This window comes from Microplitis demolitor, chromosome 3 (genome assembly GCF_026212275.2).
Source record: "Microplitis demolitor isolate Queensland-Clemson2020A chromosome 3, iyMicDemo2.1a, whole genome shotgun sequence".
Lineage (NCBI taxonomy): Eukaryota > Metazoa > Arthropoda > Insecta > Hymenoptera > Braconidae > Microplitis > Microplitis demolitor.
In genome coordinates this window covers 18,866,651-18,890,186 of record NC_068547.1, presented here as the reverse complement: position 1 = coordinate 18,890,186, position 23,536 = coordinate 18,866,651, and the positions used below count along the sequence as shown (strand labels likewise).

At 27.6% G+C, this 23,536-nt stretch overlaps 2 protein-coding genes and 1 pseudogene across 2 annotated transcripts; all 3 read right to left on the bottom strand.

Moving 5' to 3' along the window:
* On the bottom strand, window positions 1-6,212 carry LOC128667250 (uncharacterized; annotated as a pseudogene).
* A 2,127-nt stretch (window positions 6,213-8,339) lies between these two features.
* Window positions 8,340-13,653, bottom strand: LOC106693726 (odorant receptor 4-like). Its single transcript, XM_053737428.1, has 6 exons — window positions 13,296-13,653; window positions 11,983-12,136; window positions 11,543-11,940; window positions 10,078-10,185; window positions 8,500-8,646; window positions 8,340-8,405 (listed from the first exon to the last, which is right to left on the bottom strand). Exons 1-6 carry the CDS (start codon window positions 13,542-13,544, stop codon window positions 8,340-8,342), a joined length of 1,122 nt encoding a protein of 373 aa, XP_053593403.1. The 5' UTR covers window positions 13,545-13,653.
* A 782-nt stretch (window positions 13,654-14,435) lies between these two features.
* On the bottom strand, window positions 14,436-22,836 carry LOC103571543 (uncharacterized). Its single transcript, XM_053737427.1, has 7 exons — window positions 22,633-22,836; window positions 17,518-18,129; window positions 17,352-17,459; window positions 17,147-17,293; window positions 14,971-15,141; window positions 14,568-14,714; window positions 14,436-14,492 (listed from the first exon to the last, which is right to left on the bottom strand). The coding sequence occupies exons 1-7, from the start codon at window positions 22,834-22,836 to the stop codon at window positions 14,436-14,438; spliced, it is 1,446 nt and encodes a 481-aa protein (XP_053593402.1).
* Between the last annotated feature and the right edge of the window lie 700 nt (window positions 22,837-23,536).

Genomic DNA, 23,536 nt, shown 5'->3' with positions numbered 1-23,536 from the left:
TTAAGCCTCGGGCTCAAGTGTTTGTAATAGAAAAAAATATGAAACTGTTGTGTTGATGACCTGCAGAAAAATAATTATCAAAATTAAACATTGTTTAGATATAAAAATATATAAATTATACCATTTGAAAAATTTCAACTGAGACGACTGAGAAATTGCAAGCTGTCAATATGAGCGGTCGTTGTGATAGAATAATAACAATCGATGTCATCAGACGTTTGTTTCCATACCATTCACAAGCATACACAGAATCTCGACATTCTTCAGACTGAAAATTTATAATTTATATTTTCAATTTTAGCAAATTTATAATCTGACTTTCTTTGAATCATTGTATTATTATTATTATTATTATTATTATTATTATTATTATTATTATTATTATTATTATTATTATTATTATTATTATTATTATTATTATTATTTTTAAATACTTCTAATGTGAGGCAAGATCCACTCCAAGCGTACATAAATGTTTGAAGTATTTTAAGAGCTATCCATGTGAAAATTAATAGTCCACGACCGAGTGTTATACTATCCATCTGAAAAAAAAAAAAAATACTATCACTTATTCTTGAAATAATATTTTACAGACACAGAAAAAAAAGATTCTTGGCTCACAAAATTTTTTACTCACCTCGAAAAAATTTTCATTTCCAGTCCTCAATGGAAAAAATTTCATAGGGCAAGTAAAAATTTTTTACACCAAGAAGTCCTTTTTTTCTGTAGATTAAAAAATTCATTTTAATACCCTTCCTATTCTAAACCGAAATCTGATTTAATTTATACCTGAGTTACTTGAAAAGCAATAGTACACATTATAACAGCATTGGTAACCATAATCCAGAGTACAATCGGCCCATAAACACGTTGTAATATATCACGGCTCTTTAATAATACCTGATACTGACTAATACATTTACGTAGAATACTCTGACTATCACTTTTTTCAGTTAAATTTTTAAAACAATATGAAATTTCTCTTAATTGGCCAATCATTTGGTAAACATAAAATGTAAAAAGGCAATCAACACTTAGAGTTATAAAACATAGTGTTACAACAGCAAACGATTCAATCGCAAATTCAAATTCATAAATATAACTTTCGGGTGTTACTTTCCACGGAAATACACTAGGAAATAAAAGCGGATATCGGACCGGGTGAATATTATGTTTAATTTGTTTAATCATTATAGATATAGGAATAATAAGTCTCAATGCACACGATATTGTGACGATAATAGTAAATGAACAAGATAAATGTCTAACAACTGGAAATCTTTTTAATACAAATTTCGACAATTTTAAATCTTGTAAAATTTCATTGAAATGGGGATCGAGGTTTTTATGTAACTCCATTGCATCTGATCGATTTCTTATGAAACACACCACCTTTAATATTGTTATTAATTACTACATAATAATTATTATTTTTTAAAAATATACAATATGTGACGTCCATACCTTTATGATTGTTGACATAAGACTTGTCATAATGCTCATACCTTTAGTAACGAGTCCAATATTTGTAAAATTTTTTTGTACAAAACCGAGCATACCGAAACACAAAAAGACGTTGACCAATATCTGTATGTACGGTAAAAAATTGTAAAATATACTAGGGTTGTCATAGGGCCAAAGACCTACGACTATTAGCAACTTTTTTACTATCTCACGATATATTAAGTAGTCGGAAATTTTTTTCTGGGACATTATAACTTTGTTTTTTGAGATAATAAGATAAGTGGATAAATTGTAGCCTGATTAATAATTCCTAAAGGGTAATGGTCTTTGATAGTTTTAAAAGTGCCCTAAAAAAAAGTTAAACATGCAGCTTGTTAGGGAATGAAGCGCATGCTTAGATAAGACTATAATTTTTGAATCGATTTAATGAAAAAAAGCTTTTAGAGAAAATTATTAGTTATTACTTCGATAGTTTGATATTGATTTTAAAATTTGGGGTTGAGTGACCACTGGAGCGTTAGTTCAAATTCAACTGCCAGTTAGTACAGATCGGTCTTTTATATATGTGTACATATATATAGACGGTTAATATTTGAAATTGGTAGATTTTTGATAATGGTCGTCAAATGAAATATAGGATGATGTAAAAACTATCAAATATTAGAAAATATATTAATTAAATAAATTAATATTTTTTTGACAATATTTCGCGTAGTCTCATTATAATTTAAATAGAAAATTTTATTAAAATCATCTATCCCATCAAACTTTCATCAAGCATTTTAACAAGTCATATATTTATCAACATATTCATTATGATTATTATTACACTCATCACTACAGATGTTTAATTAATGATTTATTTTATATTTTTTATCAGTTGTATTATTTATTGAGATATAATTATAATTATATTTATTTTATAAATTTGTGGCCTACAAATTGAAAAGAAAAGTTGATGAGATGAATAATATATCGATTATTGGTGTGATTACAGATATTGAAGCAATCGCAATTCAAAGTGTTATGTACATTGATGAAATTTGATGCAACAGCATTTACAATTGAATTATAATGAAAATTATTTAAATTAATACTTCTAATGGGACATTCTAATAATTATGAATTTTTATCAGCGAAAATAATGTGCATTATAATAAATCATTGAAGTCAACAAATAATTGGAAAAGGACAACAGTGACTCGAATGTGGTAAGTCATTTATTATTTTTTTTCTAATAATAATAATTTTTGCTTACAACCCAAGCATTTTTATCAGTATACTGAAATAACTTTTATACAAAGTACTCATATTATATTTTTTGTGCATATGAAATTTATAGAAAAGATTTATTAATTCTTTAATGGTGTTATTTAATTTTATGACGTCAACTTTATAATTTGCAAGCTCATTTTACGTCTACTTATTATCAAATTTTGATTTTGATGAATTTTTTGTAATTATGTTGTTAATTGTGACGACTATTGAGAATCAATTTTTCTTATTTTTTAAAAATGAATTGAAATAATACTATTTTTCTCGATTGTTAATAATCTATTTGAGTAAATAGTATTTAAAAATCAAATTTATTAATTTTCAAATTATTAGTTATCACTATCGAGTGTTTGTAACAAAAAAAAGTAAGAAACTGTCGTATTGACAACCTGCAAAAAAAAAAAGTTATATTTTATTCAAAAAGTCTTTCGACCGTTGTAACATTTGAGCAAATGTGACAAAATTACCAGTCAATATGTTACAATAGGTAAGGTTTATTTGAAACAGCTTTTTTTTGTAATTACCGAAATAAAAATTCTTAAAGAAACGATTGAAAAGTTGCACGCTGTCAATGTCAAAGGCCTTTGCGTGAGTAATATGACAATAGACGTCATAAAACGTTTATTTCCGAACCAATTAGCAGAATATGTAGCATCTTTATAGTTTTCACTCTACATAAAAATGATTCGTCTATTAAAGTCATAATTAATTTTATTTATTACTTGAATTACCTTTTCTGTTAAACATGATCCACTCCATGCGTACATAAATGTTTGAACCATTTTCAATATAGAGCAAGTAGTGAATAATAAAGCTTGTATGACGGTTATGCTTTTCATCTGTGAGTAATTATTTATCTTAATAACTCATACAATACATCTTAATTGCATTAAAAAAACTTTAATTATAAAAATGTATGGAAAAAATATTCAAATAATTTGTCTTTGTTAGTAAAAAAAATTCCTATGTTGATATGGTAACTTTTTCTACACGCAGATAATTTTTTAGTCAAAATTACCAATAAAGTTTGGTACTGTAAGGGCATCTGAAAATTGCATTTAATTTATATGCTATTGAGTAGCATTGTTTTACAATGTATATGAGAAAAATTTTGACTACCACATGTCTTCTGGATATCAAACTTTCTGGATAATTTTTACTAAAAATTTCTCTGCGTGTATTGAATTACATAGGAAATATTCCTGTCAATATAGTGATTTGTCTAAGATAACATAAAAATTTTTTCTCTGTACAATGAAAAGAATTTCCTGTAGCATAGGGAAAGCTCATGTTATATTGTGTAGAAAAAACTTCAATGTTAATGTAGAGACAATTACTTTGTTGACATAGAAATTATTCTTACATGCTTATATTGAAAAAATTCCTTATCAATGAAGGAATTATTCCTATTTAAAACAAGGAAAATCACTATTTCCATTTCTCCATATTGATAAAATTTAATTTTCATAAGTATACATTACTGTATGAACCAAAAATTTTTTCCATATAGAAATAATTTTTTTTTTATTAAAACTAGTTTCATACCTGTGATACCTGAAATAATAATGCACATAATATAACAGCATTTGTTCCCATTATCCAAATAATAACCGGCCCATAAATTTTTTCAAGTATTTCGCGGCATTTTATTAATTGTTCGTATTGAGCAATGCATTTATAAATAACAAAATCTCCATCATTACTTTCGTGATTAATATGGGTAATACAGTATGAGATTTCACGTAATTGTCCAAATATTCGGAAAACATAAAGTGTAAACAAAGAATCAACACTCGTTGTAATGAAAAATAATGCAAATGATCCAAGTGTATCAAATATAAAATGAGCTTTGTAAACAAATCCACTCGATGGAATTTTCCATGGATAACTGCCGAGGTATATTACTGGATATTTTTTAATTTGAACGATGAAAATAACAGTTTATTATAAAACTCAACGGAGTAATTATGTAAAATGCTATCACTGTAAAGACACAACAACCTAAAGCCCATGATAGGAATCTGAAGATATTTACTTTTTTTAAAATATGCTCCAGCAATTTTGGATTTTTCAATAATTCTTCAAAATACGGATGTAGATTTTTGTGTAGCTTCGACAAATCGTTGTGATTGATCACCAAACACATTACCTTTAAGATAAAACAAAAAAATGAATTAATTTTTTTGACATTTCATGCGTTAAGGAGATAATTTTCTGTTAATTACTCGTATCTTCCCGGGTCAAAAATAAAATTTGATTTAGACTTGGTTTACCAAGTCGAAATTTGGAGCCGTTTTTCACAAGACAAACTCAACTTTATTTTACGGAGATATGAAATACAATGAATTTTCGTCTTGGTTTAGACTTCACTGGCTTACTTAGTCACGATTTGAGACAAAAAAGTCGAAATCAAGTCGATATTGACTTGGTTTAGACTTATTCGACTTAAAATGTAAGGCAAAAAAGTCTAAATCAAGTCGAAACTGACTTGATGTAGACTTATTCGACTTAAATTCTAAGGCGAAAAAGTCAAAACTAAAGTAAAATAATTTTTATATATTAAGGCAAATAAGTAAGGCGAATAAATAACTTTTTTTCGACTTGATTTAGCAAGTAGGAAAAATTTATTAATTTTACGAATTAAAATTTATCTCTAAATTTATCACATCTCTGGTAATTTACAAAAGACACGACGTAGTAGAAATCTCTTAGAAATTATTCACTAAAAAAAAAAAAAGTGTTTTCTACTATTAACTGATTTTACTCAGAAATGATCAGAGTTTGCTCTTTGAATTTTTTTCGTCACGATTTCGACATGATCAGCATTCAGGAAACGAATTGTCATATTTTACTATTTTTTTCCAAACGTGCGTTAATTTGCAAACATTGCAAATTTTGTTCTAAAAATACCTAGATTTCGTCAAAAAATATCTAAAAATAATAATAATAAACATTGTTGTTTTTTTTTTTGCTTTAAATAAGTAGACGTTTTCTATTACATTGCGTTTATTATTGCGCGTTATGAAATGAAGTTCAGTGAGTTCAATATTTTTGTTCAATCCTAGATGAAAATTTAAAAAATATTTTTTTTCTGTCTACTGATAACATTGGTAGAAATATGAAAGTGAAAAACAGTAATATTTTACCTATTTGCTGATACAAATTCTTAAAAACTGTTCGTTAAAACTGGTTGATAATGAATTATTTTTTGAAAAAAAATTTACCTTCAAAATAGCTGTTACGAAACTTGTCATGATACCAAATCCTCTTGTAACAACAGCGACGTTTGAAAAGTGTTTCTGCACAAAACCATATACTACTAATGCCATTCCCAAATTTAAAAAAATCTGTATGTATGGTAAGAGACGATAAAAAATGTTAGTATTATCGTAAGGCCACAGACCACCAATAGTCAATAGTCTTTTAGTAAAATCGTGAAATGCTCGATACTCGGATATTCTACTTTTAGTCATGTTATCAAGACAAAGAAAATTCGATTTCTTTGCTGAATTGTAATATAATAGCCTGAGTGTTTAAGATAATTTTCTTCTAGGTAATGTCAAAAAGTTTAAAAAACAATTTTCTTCTGTTGAGACATAAATTATAGGTGACTCCGTTCAATACGCATAAACTTTATCAAAAGTTTCGTACTTACTTCAGATGCGATATATTATTATTGTAATAGTTTTTTTATTGATCGGGAAATTTTCAAATCAAACAAACGAGTCAATCCTAATCCAACTGTTTGCTTGAACGATTCATCTACAAAGCTTAGTTCCATTGTCTATACTTGTTCTTTTAAGCATTCATACATATTTTCTTTATGGTCTGATATATCAATTTGTCGCAATAATTATTTGCATACTCATATTAGTATAAAAGACTTTAAAGTGTAATTTTTTTTTATTATAATAATTTCATGTAAGAAAATAATTAAACCAAACATAAATTTTGTATACTCAAGTCCACTATTATTAAATAAATATAAAAAATAATTGTTATTCTTTGATTATGATGTCGCATTGCTCTTTTTTTTCATTTCATATTTTGAATAAGGGAAATAATTAAATAAAAAATTGAGAGATTTGAATTATCAAAAGACAATCAGTGTTGCGAATTATATAAATTATCTTAACTTTGAAAACTCGCCTGTGATCTAGTGGATTTTTTCTTTAAATACATGGGCTTCAATGGTTATCATTATTAATAAAAAGGTGTGTCCATAGTTACTATAATTCAGACCCATATATTTTGAAGAAATAAAACCCTGAATATGTTAAAAGAACACACTTGGATTAATAATGATGATGACTATTTTCATGAAGTTAGTTCTGTTGATGCGTATTATTTATAATTAATAAAATAGGAATAGTAATTAAAATAAAAACACGTAATTTGATTAGTCACTTTCGGGAGGTTCAAAATATATTAGATAATTTTTTCAGAGAAAAAAAAGTTTGACATGTATCAATTTTCAAGTCGAACATAATCGTTTATTTTGGGCAGAAAATTTCGGAGTGGGTGTTTACGGTTAATCATTTTCATGAATTTTTGGGACAACTGTTTCAAGTTGCACAAGAAGATGGTTTTTAGAATGCATCACATGATACAAGATTGTATCATTTTTTTCCGTACGAATTAAATTTTTCAAAAATTTCTTATTATAAATTTATTTTATTTACTTAAAGTTCATAATTTTATGATTTAATATTACATTAGTATCAACATTTCTCAAAAATATTTATAAAAGTTGAAATTTTTGTGCAGTGCCAAATTATTATCAGACCTAAAATTCCTATAAATCGGGTAGAGTTACCATTTGTGGCCACTGCACCATTTTCGGACATTTGATACTTTATTTTAATTAATGAAAAAGTGTAAAATAAAAATACCATTGTAATAGCGGGTTAAAAGTATCTTTGAAAACATTTTAAAAATTAGTTATGTCACTGTCTTTAACAAATTATTTTATTAAAATTTTTCAAGTGTCGAAAACTGGCCCTAAAGTGGCCAAAAATGGTACCTCTAAAGGTAGAGGTAAGGACAATCAAGTAATAAGTTATGCTTTAAAATTATTTTCACAGACAGAAAATTATTGTAACCGTTTTTAGTGCGTTTTTGAAAGGTTAACCCATAACGTTATGATAATAATAACTTAGAATTATGGAATATACGTCCTTAATTTCTGGGAAAAATTTTATAACTATAGGAGTAATTCCTATATCGTATGGTAATGATTACCATACTCATAAGAATAGTTCCTATAGTCACATAGTAATAAATCCTATATTCACATTGGAACCATTGTTAGGTGCGTATGGAGATAAACTATACATTATGGTATTATGATCCTATGATATTATAAAAATCGTTTCCATACTACTATGGTATCGATTACCATAATTTTATAGAAATTAATCCGATATTGTATAAAAATGAAATCTATATAGATAGGAATGGCCACCATATTTTTTATGGGTGTCATTCCTATAATCTACACTTCAAAAAAAAACCTGTTATCACACGATATGGGAACCATTCCCATAGTATATTATAATGGTTGCCATAAATTTCTCTCCATGAACTCGATCGGCTTACGATTACTTCTGCTCGTTACTAGTAAGTGATTGTAACGAAAAAAAGTAAGAAATTGCAGCATTGAACACCTGCAATAAAAAATAAAAAACGCATGTTTTGTTTTATTTGTGAATAACTCCATCTGTTGTAAAATTTTTGTATGTTTGTTTCACTTGTAATTACCGTGATAAAATTTCTAACAGAAACGGATGAAAAATTGTAGAGTGTCAATGTCAACGGTCTTTGCATAAGTATAATGACAACTGAAGTCATTAGACGTTTATTACCGTACCAATTGGCAGCATAAACAGCATCTCTACAATCTTCACTCTGTGTTGACAAATAATAATTTTCTTAATGCCTGCGTCGAGATTTTAAATTTCAATGCTTTTATACAGTAAGCTGTAACAAGCCGATTTCAGACCAATACTATTAACAATGCGTGATGTTAATATCCGCAAGTTGAATCTGATACTTATTCTATCTCTATAGGTCTAGGATTCATTCTAATAAGTGACGATTTTGATCCAAAGTTTATATTGAATAAAAAATAGATTAAAATGTTAAGAAAAACGAGCAATTTTTTTATTGGTAATTTGGTACGATTCTTAATGCACATATTTCCAACGCCATTGGCTTAGGGGAGGGTGGGGCAAAGTGGGCCCCTGGGGGCAGAGTGGGCCCCTTAAAATTTTAGAAACTTCAAAAAATATGGGGGCATAGTGGGCCCCTCAAAATTTTCTATACGTCAATAAATTCGGACGGATAATAAGCTTATTGAAATTTCTTATATAATGAGGGATAAAATAGACCACCAAAACTGTTTATTGAATATAATTTATCAAGAAAATTGAAGATAGGGGAGCCTGGGACACGACGGCCCCCTTAAGCCAGTTTGTTCTTTTTGTGGCTTTCAGCTATCAAATTTCGTTTATTTTTCGTCTATTTCGAAAGAATCAGTCGAAATTTTGCAAAAAATCGCAAAAAATTTTTTTTTCTGGGACACGACGGCCCCCTTCCCAAAAAATTATAAAAGAAAAATTTTTTTCTATTTTCCGTCAAGTTATGATCTCTATAATGTTTTTATCATGTTTAAGGCCAATATGTTATATGTGGGATGAAATGGACCACTCGAAAAAAAATTGAAAACAGAAAATAAAAAAATAAAAACTTTTTTCGTTACAATTTTTTTTCCGAGTGGTCCATACTTCTCCCCACACATCACATATTTGCCTAGAATATTATAAAAACATTACAGAGGTCATAACTTGACGGAAAATAAAAAAATAAATTTTTTACCTAATTTTTGAAGGGGACCCACTCTGCCCCTAATTTTCGATTTTTAAATTTTAATCGACGCAGCATAATGAAGTGAAAATAAGTATCAAGGGTCTAAAAATAAGTAAGCGCGATGAAAAAATTAACGATATTATAATTATTTTCCTGAAGGAACCCACTTTGCCCCACCCTCTCCTACAACAGACTTGTTACAACTGGCTGCTGAAACTAAAATTTGAATTTTTAATTCAGGATTCGACCTGTTTTATATTTTTTTTTCATACTATGTACTCTCTAATCATGAATAAGTAAAATATGTGAATATTTACTAATTTTGAGTGCCAATCGAACCACTTTTTGAAATTAGTGGTTCGGTTTGCACTTGGAATTAAAGAATATTCATTTATTTTCACTTATTCACGTTTAGAGAGTATCGTATGCAATATTGGTTCAAGTGATGACTCGTGAAATTTCAAAAATTACCTCTTCAGTTAACCATGATCCACTCCACGAATACATAAATATTTGAATCATCTTTAATGCAATGCACATAATAAGTAATAATCCTTGTACAATAGATATACTTTCAATCTGTAAGTGCGAAACCGCATTTTAATTTTATTTCGAACTTAATAAGGGCATGGAGAAAAATTATAGGAGTTTTAATCTGTAGAGCTTAGTAATAAATTATTTAACGACAAAATAACGCAAAATTAGAATAGTTGATGTGCTTGTAACTATGTTAGAATTTACTCGATTTATTTTTCAGGCTATTTGTATACTTTTAATCGTGTTATGAATAAAACTATACAACTATTTGGAAATTGTAAGGAAATAAATTTTTTTTTTAACACTAGCTGAAAAGCTAATATTTTTTTGGTAACTTATTGATCATTATGATATAACTATTAACATCCTCAATAATCATGATTTTTACAAATGCGTTAGCTGACAAATTTTTATAATTATTTTTTTCTAATTCATTTGCTAATGAATGGATCTTTAACCATCAGTTAAAATTTTTTTTTTTTTGTACTCGCTCCAAAAGTTCAACTTTTGAGCGCTGGGTGGTGTCCGTAAAGGGACACTTTTTTAGAGACTCTACTATACCGTCTTTTTTTCACGGCCTAGGCCGTGAAGTTTTACCCCCTCCTTTTTTTACGAACTTTTTGTGTACACCCAGGCGAAATTGAGAGAGATCGTAAAAAAAAAAAAATAGTCGTATTCTAGTGTACCGACCAATGAATTTGAGTAAAATTTAAACTTAGTTACTATTGAGTGGCGCTAATTATTTCTCTGCTGGCAGTTTATTACGATGCAGACCTAATGTTTATAAAATAATAACCACGCCATTTTTAAAGCAAGTAATACAAATTAGTCAATTATTTGTTTAAGAAATATCTATGTCCACCTACAAGTAATTGATTAAAAAAAAAAAAAAAAATGTCATTATTTGCCTCCTATCCCTCAAAAGTTAAACTTATGGAGCGATAATAACAAAAAATATTATACGTCATTCGGTCGATTAGTGGCAATTTTGACAACGACTTTTTTTCGATATTTGCTTTAATGTTAGTGCTCGGACGTTAAAATTACGCCCGTTTCGATCCTTCTCGCCACAAACCTTAAGCTCATATCGAAATATCGTCACTGTCAGAAAACAGCCACTTCACGGCCTTATCACGTAAATATCTATTTTAAACTGGTGAGTTTTAGGTTTTATATAGTAGTTTTTTTTGTCAAAGATAATAAGTTTAACCCAATAAAAAAAACACTATACATAGGTCTGATTCTTATATTTACTTTGAATATAATTCATAAAATATATTATTCAAAATATCTTTTCAATATATCAGTATAATTCATTCTTATAAAAATGTTAGTAGTCATTCCTTTACATTTTTCTCCATGTAAAAAATTTATATTTTTATAAAAATTACTTTCATACCTGTGATATTTGAAATAATAATGAACAAAATACAATGGTGTTAGTTCCCATGATCCAAAGAATAATAGGTCCATAAATTTTTTCAAGTAAATCTCGACATCTTATTAATTTCACATATTGAGAAACATATTTACCTACTACACTATTTTCATTTTTATCTTTAATATGCGTAATGCAATGAGAAATTTCACGTAGCTTTGCGATTATTTGAAAAACATATAGCATAAACAGAGAATCGGCGGCCGTTGTAACAAAAAATGATTCGAACGAAGCCAGGGTTTCAAAAGCCAAATAAATTTGATAGAATAATCTATTTGATGTTATTTTACAAAGATCACTCGGGCATATCGATCGATATTTTTTCGTTTTCATTTCATTGGTATAATAACATATGGACACTATTGGAGTTATAATACATAATGCCGATGAAAAAAAAACACAAGCAAATAAAGTCCATGATATACTTTTAAAGATGTTCATTTTTTTATAAATGAGTTTTGATAATTTTGAATGGTTTAATAATTCATTAAAGTAAGGATCCAAATTTTTATGTAGTTCTGTCAAATCTTTTCGATTTACCACTAAACAAAATAACTATATCTTGCATTAGTTAATATATTTTACTTTTTGATTGCTATCAAAAATTAGTAAAGAATTATAATCTAAGCTTTTTTTTCATAATTAGATTATGAGATTCTAATGTATAATATGTCAGTGTACATCGTTCAATTATCTAAAATGTATATTATATTTGTTTAAACACAAGAGTTACCCGCACGGAAAAATATATATACAAAAAAATTTATGTAATATTCCGCGTAAAAACAATTTTTGAAAAAGCGTCGATTATTCTAAAATAAACTTTATACAAACGTCACACAGCGATGAACTTTTTTCAACGTTCCTTAAACTTTTGAAAATTCAAGGGAGAAATCAATGTCTCAATACTATGAAAATATCATCGAAGAACGACTTTCAGATATACTTCAAAATCAGCTTTTACTGAACGTATTTTGCACTGAAAATAATGTTGAAACTTAGCACTTTTAATGGAGAGTCAAAAAAAGTTTAAAACAGAGTCGGAAAACACGTTGATTTATAGTATTGAGTCAATTGTTTTCTTCTTTGTATCTTCGGAATTTTAAAAAACCTTCAAGAAGTACTTCATTGTGTCATGTTTTGAAGTTCAGTATATTCAATGCTTTTTCAAACTTTTTTCAATGATTTTTTTTATACAAGATATATGTCAAAAATTGTTTTTTCACGTGAACATATATTTATATATATATTTTGTATATATGTTGATATATATGCCAACATACATGTTACCGTATACATGTTAACGTATACATATACGTGGCATATATTTCTCTACATGGGTACGTCACATATTTTATGGATAAGTTAATCAATTTCGAATATGGTCTGCACTAAAATTTTTTTTTGATAGCTGTAAAAAGCTTTAATTATATTTCTCAATTAAAGTGATTTGTACACGCAGAGAAATTTTTAGTAAAAATTACCCAATAAATTTGATACTGTGACGTCATGTGGTAAAGATATAAATTTTTATGATGCGTATTATAAAATATACTACTCAATAGCACGTAAACGAAGTGCAGTATCTACTATCAACATAGTAAAAATTTAGTTACTAGCTAGATGTCCTTACAGTACCAAACTTTATAGGTAATTTTTACTCAAAAAGTATCTGCCTGTAGTCTTATAAATATAGAAGAATTAAATATGTTACCTTTATAATAACAGTCATAAAAGTCGTCATAATACTTAAACTACTTGTCACTAAAGAAATATTTGAAAAATGTTTGCAAACGAAACCAAGCATCGCTAATACTAGGATTAAATTTAAACTGATTTGAAAGTATGGTAGTAGCCGATAGAAAATACAAGAGTTTTCATAAGGCCATAGACCCACGACTGTGGTTAGTCTTTTAGTGAGTTTGTGAAATGCTCTATAGTCGGATATTATACTTTTAGACATATTTTGAAGACAAAGAACTCGTGTGTATATAACTAAATTGAATGATAATAGCCAAAGTAGTTAAAACAATGTTTTTCCACATAATTTTAAAAAGTTTTTTAAAATTCAATTGTCTTCCATAACATTATAAATTATGTTCACTTTCATAAACTTTTTGTAAACTTTCACAGTTGGTTTATTTCAATATTAGTTATTATTATTGTAAAAAAGTTTTTTTATCGATCGATAAAATTTTATAATGGATCAAAGCATCAGTTCTGATTCAACCGTTCACTTGAACAAATCATTTACAAACTTTAGTTTTATTGTCTACACAAACATTGTGAAATCAATATATACTTTTCATAACAGTTGTACGGCTTTCATAAAATCTAGAAGAAAAAATAAATAAAAAGTAATTGTTACTGAGGGAAACGACTGCGCTAATTTCTGTATACTGCATCAAATGATACTGTTTTTATAACAGCTTATCGGTCTGACAAATAATTTTTTCGAGGTACTATATACTTTCATTAATTATTAGAGATTCGTTAGACGCAGTATTGATTGCAATGATCTAATTTTTGTATACTATTTAATTGATCGTGAGCCAAGCCGATATATTTCTAATTTAATTTTATTGCACAATAATTAAAAAACTTTACATTTTTGGTCATAAGATTGAATAAAATCTTAAAATTTCGTTTTTTTTTTTCGTGACGGTTTTATGTTGATTTTATTGATATTTTAAAAATTATTTTTGAATAATGGACATCAACAACTTAGTTTTTGTTTTTACGAGAGATACGATATTTTGAGTTGATCATATTTTACTGAGAAAAATCATAGAATATATTTATCATAATTCAAATTGAATGAAACAAATGTCTATGTAATTTAATAAACAAAATATCACTTCTCTTCAAACGTCTCTAAGAGAAAATAATATGATGCAGTCGTTTTTAGAACCTGCGACAGAAACAGAATTAAATTTTTAATAAATTTTTTGTAAATACGGATGATTCAAATACAACAACGATTTACCATAACAAAAATATCAACGGTGACAGGTGAAAAACTGCAAGCAGTCACAACCATAGGTTTTTGCGAAAGCATTATTATAACCGAATTCATAATGCGTTTGTTTCCATACCAGTTGATATTATATACAGCTTTTCTATACTCTTCACTCTGTGGTAATAAATAAGACTTAAAGTTGTGAATTAAATAAGTTTTGACTTTACCTCCGCGGTTAAACATGTCCCACTCCAAGCATAAATAAATGTCTGTAGTACTTTGGTTAAAACGTATGTAAATAAAATCATCGATTTTATAATCGATAAATTTTTCATCTACGAAAAGAAATTTTTATACTAACATTATTTTAATAATATTAAAATAAATTTGGTACCTCCATCAATTGATAAATAAAAACACACATTATTACTGCACTAGTGCACATAATCCATAAAATAATGGGTCCGTAAATTTTTTCAATTATTTCACGACATTTGGTTAACGTCTGGTATTGATATATCGTTTTACGTAAAACAACATCTTTTTCTTTGTCGTCATTAAATCCATTTGTATTTGTGATACTGTACGACATTTCCCTTAGCTGTGCAATTATTTGAAAAATATAAAACAAAAATAGCGAGTCAACTCTCATTGTGATACAAAATAAAGAAATAGTTGCCAGTGATTCAAAAAGATACGTTATTTTATATGACCATCCGTTAGAAGATATTTGCCAAGGAAATTCACTCGGGTATACCAATGAATATTTCATATTTTCGTCATTTTCATTGTGCTGCATCACAATATCTATCAACGGTGTCATGATCATTACTAATAACGTTATAAAAACAGTGAAAAAAAATGTCCATGTTACAGAAATCAATAATGTAAATTTTTTGAAAATAATTTTTTTCATTTGAACATCTTGGGTTAGTTTATTAAAATGTGAGTCTAAGGTTTTGTGCAGATACAAAGCCTCTTTATGATTAATCAGAAAACACGCTATCTGAAAAAATAATTTACAACTAATGTTGTTTTCTTTTAATGAAATTATTTTACCTTAAGAGTTGACGATAAATATGTCGTCATAACACCAAAACTTTTTGTTAAAAATTTAATGCTATTCGCGTGTAGCCGTACGAAATTGAATATTGCCAATGACATTCCAAAGTTTATTTGTAATTGTAAGTACGATAATAGACGATAAAATAATGTTGGATTTTCTTTCGGCCATAGTCCTAAAGGTAATAATAGTCTTTTCATTGTTTTTCGGTATATTAAGTAAGCATACAATTTAGTTTTGGACATATTTTGAGTCGAAATATTCCTGAATGTGCAAGTAATAAGTTGAATTACTATTGAAGAACGAACTACAGAGCGTTAATTTGTAGTGAACGCGGTGCAAAAAAATGCTTTAGAGAAAAAAATCATGAGAGTATAAAGAAAATCAACGCATCTTGAAATTTATCGGAAATCGATCAAGGAATGAGCTCAAGGAAAAACAATTATCCATTATTATAGTATTAGTTGTTATCTTTAATTGATTTCAAAATATATATATGAAGTGTCAGTTTGAATTTTGCTGTGGCCGTAATTAGATTAACGAAAAGGTTTATCGTTAATAGAGTGATCATTCGAAAAGTGTTCCTAAATCTGGCATATTATTTTTACCATAACTAGGATGAAGATTTTTCATTTTTATTTTTGGTCAAGCAAGTATAGATGCGCATTACTTTCAATTCATTCTTTTTTTTGCAATAAAAAAGTATTTTTTTTTTTGCATTAAACAAGATACGAATTTAGATTTCTGTACAGGTTTAGTGAAACAAACTTTATTGTGGGCATTGATAATTCGTATGATTTCTGTTAAATCTATACTGAAAGCAATAAAAAATATTTCTGATGTCTCTACAATATGAAAATAAGGTAAAATAAAATTTACAAGACAGGATTCCTAGTTATGTATTTTAATGTTTTTCATAAAAATTTTTTTGGGGTTGTGAATTGTTTGATTAATATTACTCATGCTATAGACTTTTTGTAACACTTTTCGTAACGAATAAACGATTTAATAAACTTCGGACGTTATGAAAAATTTTTTTGTAGTTATTGAAATTATTAGTCAGTCGCTACTCAAATTTGGGGTTCTTGTTGTGTCAAGTCAAAATTTTTATTAAATGAGAATCTCGTATCGAAGTAATATTGATTTCAAAGCCACAAACTTTTATCTATAGCTCTTTTAAATTTATCTCAAGCTGTGCTATGATAGGCGATCTGTCTTAGGATTTACAAGAGTTAAAAAATAATTTCACGATCGCTAAGCATTAATAAATAGATCTTTTTATTCATTCAAAATACTATTTTCAGAGTATAGAATATATTGCTAAGAAAAATAATGAAATCTGAATATCACGGTCTACATTTGTTTAATATAGCTGATTTATATATCTATATGGCTTAAGAAGCAAATACCATCACTTTTCTTCAAGTGTTTGTAAGAGAAAAAAATATGATAAGGTTGTTTTCAAAACCTACAATAAAAAAAATATTAAACTTCAATTTTGTTTTTTAAACATATAAATGATAAAAAAATAACAACGACTTACCATGACAAAAATATTAACCGTAACAATTGAGAAATCACAAGCAGTCACAACCATAGGTTTCTGCGCAAGCATTATAATAACTGAAGTCATAATACGTTTATTGCCATACCAATTCATATTATACACAGCTTTTCTATAATCTTCACTCTGTTGTAATAAATAACTCTCAAGATAAATTTGTGAATTTTATCATTTTTGACATTACCTCTACAGTGAGACATGTTCCACTCCAGGCATATATGAATGTTTGTAGTACTTTGGATAAAACGTATGTAAATATAATCATCAATCTTATAATCGGTAAATTTTTCATCTACGGAAAAAATTTTTATATTACAACTATCTCAATATTTTTGAAATCAATTCAATACCTGCATAAATTGGAAAATAAAAACGCACATAATAACTGCATTAGTGCACATGATCCACAAAATAATAGGTCCATATATTTTTTCAATTATTTCACGGCACTTGATTAACGTCTGATATTGATATATTGTTTTACGTAAAACAACATCTTTTTCGTTGTCATCATTAAATCCATTTGTATTTGTGATACTGTACGACATTTCCCTTAGTTGCCCAATTATTTGGAAAATATAAAACAAAAATAGTGAGTCGACACTTGATGTTATACAAAATAAAGACATTGTCGCCAGTGATTCAAAAAGATACGTCACTTTATATGGCCATCCGTTCATCGATGTTTGCCATGGATATTTACTTGGGTAGATTAATGGATATTTATTATTTTTTCCATATTTATGATATTGCATCGCAATATCTATCAACGGTGTAATGATCATTGCTGATAAGGTTATAAAAACGCAGGAGAAAAATAACCACGTTATCAATTTTAACATCGTAAATTTTTTAAAAATAATTTTTTTCATTTCAACGTCTTGAGCTAGTTTACTAAAATGCGGGTCTAGAGTACGGTGAAGTTCCAATGCTTCTCTACGATTTATCAATAAACATGTTATCTTAAAAAATACCAAAAACGTTAAATTTTTTTTTTTTTTTTTTTTACATTAACTTTTTTTATTTACCTTAAGAGTTGTTGATAAATAAGTAGTCATTACACCAAAACTTTTGGTTAAAAGCGTTATGTTATTAACGTGCAAGCGTACAAAGTTAAAGATGGCGAGAAACATTCCAAAATTTAGAGGTAGTTGGATGTATGATAAAAAACGATAAAATAATGAAGGGTTTTTATTAGGCCATAAACCTAAAGCTAACAATGGACCTTTGATAACTTCACGAAAGATAAAATAACTGGACATTTTAATTTTAAGCTTTTTTTGAATCGTAATACTTAGATGGGAAATATGAAACAAAGTAAAGTATAGAGTAGGCGGTAAGTTAAACTATTACGAAGGCATAAAATTTCAATGAAATGTAAAATAAAGCGAATGTGTCATGAAAGAATACTATTGAAAAAAAAAAAAAAATGTATGTTGGTATATATTAGAAGTGCACCTTGCCCGAGCGTTTAAGATAATTTTCTTCTATATAACGTCAAGAAGTTTCAAAAAAAAATTATCTCTTGTCAAGACATAGATTATAGGTGACTTCATACAATGTATATAAACTTGTAAAAGTTTAGTACTTACTTCAAACGCATTATATTATTATTGTAATAGTTTTTTTATTGATCGGAAAATTTTTAAATCGAACTAACGCATCAGTCCTTATTCAACCGTATGCCTCCACGGTTCATCTATAAATTCTAGTTTCATTGTTTATTCCCGCATTTTTAACTTATCATACATATCTTTCCTGTGATCTGTTACGCCAATATTTTTATAAGTAATTATCGTTTGTATACTATTATTAAGATAGAAAATCTTAAAGCGTAATTTTCTTTTTTTATTATTATAATTTCATGCAAAACAATAATTAAACAAAACACAAGTTTTCTTTACGTAAGTCAATTATTGTTGAAGAATCTTTATTCTGTAATAATGATGTCACTTTAGACTTTTTTTTTTTACGTTTTAAATTTTGAATGAAGGCAATAGCCGACAAAAAAATGAAGTGATTTGAATAATCAAGAGACAATCAGTATTGCGATCGATGTAAATTATCTCGACTTTTAAAGTATATGTATCATGAAGTAAATTTTTTATTCAAATATATGGGTTTCAATGGTTATCATTGTGAACTGAAAAGTGCATTTGTAGTTACTATGAATAAAACTCAAGTATTTTAAAAAAAATACCGCACTTTGGTTCACAATTTTAGTGACTATTTTTATGACGTTAAACTTCTTGGTGTATTATTCATATTTATAGATAATATAATACATGCTGAAAATAAAGTGATAGTATCATCTTGAAAGGGGGCATAATTATCATATTGGATGGGAAAATCATTATCATGCTATTATGGCAACGATTCTTTTCTCGTATAGTAGTTCTTATTATGGCCGATAATAATAAACAAAACATTGTTTTCGACCTCAAGAAGTTAAATAATATGAATTTGTGTTACACGGAAAATGAATTTTTTGTAACTATAAGATAAGATAACTTACGGTAACAAATTTTTACCCTGATATACGGATAACGAAACATTCGTTATGATTAAAATGTTCTTGTAACGGTAATAAATTGTTTGTTGCGCTAGCAATCGCTTGCAAAAGCAACAAAACTGTTTTTTTACAATGAAAAAGTAATTTCTTCAAATAACGAAGTGAATTTACAGCACTGACAAAATTTTTGAACTCAAAAGCTATGACTAATTAGGGTAACAAATCTCTGTTTTGAAATACGATGGTAATTGTTACAATGAATATCATGTGTTCTCATAACGAATCGAGCTCTTAATTACGACACAATTTTATTTGTTATTACAAATTAATTTGTTACCGTAAGCTAATCATGTTTGTCACTATAACAAAATTTTTCTTTATTTCGTCTTCTATTCTGAGGACAAAATTATTTTTTTTCCATGTACACAGAAAAAAGAAGTTGAGATGAAAACAATCAAATCTAAAATCTGAGGTTAGAAAAAAAAATTAGAGTTTTTTTTCAAGTAGCAAGAATGCTTCGATTTGAAATAATTTCAGCCGATATTCCGTCCAGCTGTTTGTTTGTCATAACTGAGTCAAATCGTTAATTGTTATTTCTTTTTCAAACATATTCTGTGTAAAATTTGTCATTCTTGTTCTATCGTGTCAAATTCACGATTCTTTTTCAAATTTATCTCATGTTCGAGTGATATAAATAATTTCTGTTTTTGCACTAGAGTAACAAAAAATTTTATCATCGCTCAATATCGATAAATACATTTTTTTATTCACCAAAAATATCTTCTGAATTTTAATTCAATTGGGAATGTTATCTATTGTATTGAACGCATTAATTAGAGGAAGTAAACATGGTTTTTATTGATGATGAAAATATCCCAACACTGCTGGGCTCGAACTTGCGCCCTTCCGGTTCAAAGTCCTCGATGCTATCCATTGCGCTGACATATATATGTGGTCTTATGAGTGTAAATATAATATTCTTCATGGTGTCAAAGAATAACTGATGAAGAAGTAAAAAATCCATGCTACAATTATTGACGTGATTTTTATATAGTATTCTTTTGTACTCCATTTCAATATTTAGCCTGCAAATAAATATTTGAAAGGATAGGATGACTCTTATTTTTTAATAAGGGTATCCTGATGAGTTCTCTACTGGGTCGACCTGATGGCAAATGAATTTTTTTTTTTTTGGCGACCCGAATCATTTCCAAATTTTAGTTTTATTGTCTACACAAACATTGTGAAATTAATATATACTTTTCATAACAGTTTTACGACTTTCATAAAATCTAGAAGAAAAAATAAATGAAAAGTAATTGTTGCTGTGATTTATTATCAAAAATTTAAGTGGGAAACAACTGCGCTAATTTTTATATACTCTATCAAATAATATTGTTTTTATAACAGCATATCGGTCTGATGAATAGTTTTTTCGAGATACTATATACTTTCATTAATTATTAAAGATTCGTAAGCTGCAGTATCGATAGCGATGATCTAATTTTTGTATACTTTAATGCACATTAATTAAAAAACTCTACATTTTTTATCTTAAAATTGACTAAAATCTTTAAATTTCGTTTTTTTTTTCGTGACGGTTTTATGTTGATTTTATGCATATTTAGAAAATTGTTTTTGAACAATGAGCATCGACAACTTAGTTTTTGTTTTTATGAAAGATTCGATATTTTGAGTTGATCATATTTTACTTAGAAATATCATAGAATATAATTATCATAATTCAAATTGAATGAAACAAATGTCTACGTAATTTAATAAACAAATATCACTTCTCTTCAAACGTCTCTAAGAGAAAATAATATGATGCAGTGGTTTTTAGAACCTGCAACAAAAATAATATTAAATTTTTAATAAATTTTTTATAAATATGGACGATTCAAATATAATAACGATTTACCATAATAAAAATATTAACGGTGACAGGTGAAAAACTGCAAGCAGTCACAACCATAGGTTTTTGCGAAAGCATTATTATAACCGAATTCATAATGCGTTTGTTTCCATACCAGTTGATATTATATACAGCTTTTCTATACTCTTCACTCTGTGGTAATAAATAAGACTTAAAGTTGTGAATTAAATAAGTTTTGACATTACCTCCGCGGTTAAACATGTCCCACTCCAAGCGTAAATGAATGTCTGTAGTACTTTTGTCAAAATATACGTAAATATAATCATCAGTCTTCTAATCGATAAATTTTTCATCTATGAAAAGAAATTTTTATACTAAAGTTATTATAATAATATTCAAACAAATTTCGTACCTCCATCAATTGATAAATAAAAACACACATTATGACTGCATTAGTGCACATAATGCATAAAATAATGGGTCCGTAAATTTTTTCAATTATTTCACGACATTTGGTCAACGTCTGGTATTGAAATATTGTTTTACGTAGAACGAAATATATTTCTTCGTTATCACTAAATCCATCCGTGTTAGTAATACGGTATGACATTTCCCTTAGCTGTGCAATTATTTGGAAAATATAAAAAAAAAATAGCGAGTCAACTCTCATTGTGATGCAAAATAAAGAAATAGTTGCCAGTGATTCAAAAAAAAACGTTATTTTATATGACCATCCGTTAGAAGATATTTGCCAAGGAAATTCACTTGGATATACTAATGAATATTTCATATTTTCGTCATTTCCATTTTGTTGGATCACAATATCTATCAACGGTGTCATGATTATTACTGATAAGTTTATAAAAACAGTGAAAAAAAATATCCATATGATAGAAATCAATAATGTAAATTTTTTGAAAATAATTTTTTTCATTTGATCATCTTGAGTTAGTTTATTAAAATGTGAATCTAACGTTTTGTGGAGATACAACGCCTCTTTATGATTAATCAGAAAACACGCTATCTGAAAAAATAATTTACAACTAATGTTGTTTTCTCTTGATGAAATTTTTTTACCTTAAGAGTTGATGAGAAATATGTCGTCATAACACCAAAACTTTTTGTTAAAAATTTAATGCTATTCGCGTGTAGCCGTACGAAATTGGATATTGCCAATGACATTCCAAAATTTAGTGGTAATTGTAAGTACGATAATAGACGATAAAATAATGTTGGATTTTCTTTCGGCCATAGGCCTAAAGATAATAATAGTCTTTTCATTATTTTTCGGTATATTAAGTAAGCATACACTTTAGTTTTGGACATATTTTGAGTCGTAATATTCTTCATAGTGCAAGTAATAAGTTGACTTATTATTGAAGAACGAACTACAGAGCGTTAGTTTGTAGTGAACGCGGTGCAAAAAATACTTCAGAAAAAAAAGTTATGTGAGTGTAACGAAATATAACGCGTCTTGAAATTTATCTGAAATAGTTTAAGGAATGAGCTTAAAGATAAATAATTATCCATTATTATAGTATTAGTTGTTATCTTTGATTGATTTCAAAATATATATATATATATATGAAGTGTCAGTTTGAATTTTGCTATGGCCGTAATTAGATTAACGAAAAGGTTTATCGTTAATAGAGTGATTATTCGAAAAGTGTTTCTAAATCTGGTATATTATTATTCCCATAATTAGGATGAAGATTTTGAATTTTTATTTTTAGTCGCACAAGCATTGATGCGCATTTTCAATTTATTCTTATTTTCGCCAAAACAAGTATTCTTTTCTATGCATTAACCAGGATAGGAGTTTAGACTTTCTGCACAGGTGTAGTGAAACAAACTTTATTCATTTTATGCGCACTATTCATGTTTTATCATGCCTAAAATCCGAACCCTAAATGATCGTTTACCGACTGGTGAAAAATTATTTGCCAACCCTGATAGCACAAGTTGATCGTGAAAAAGTTGG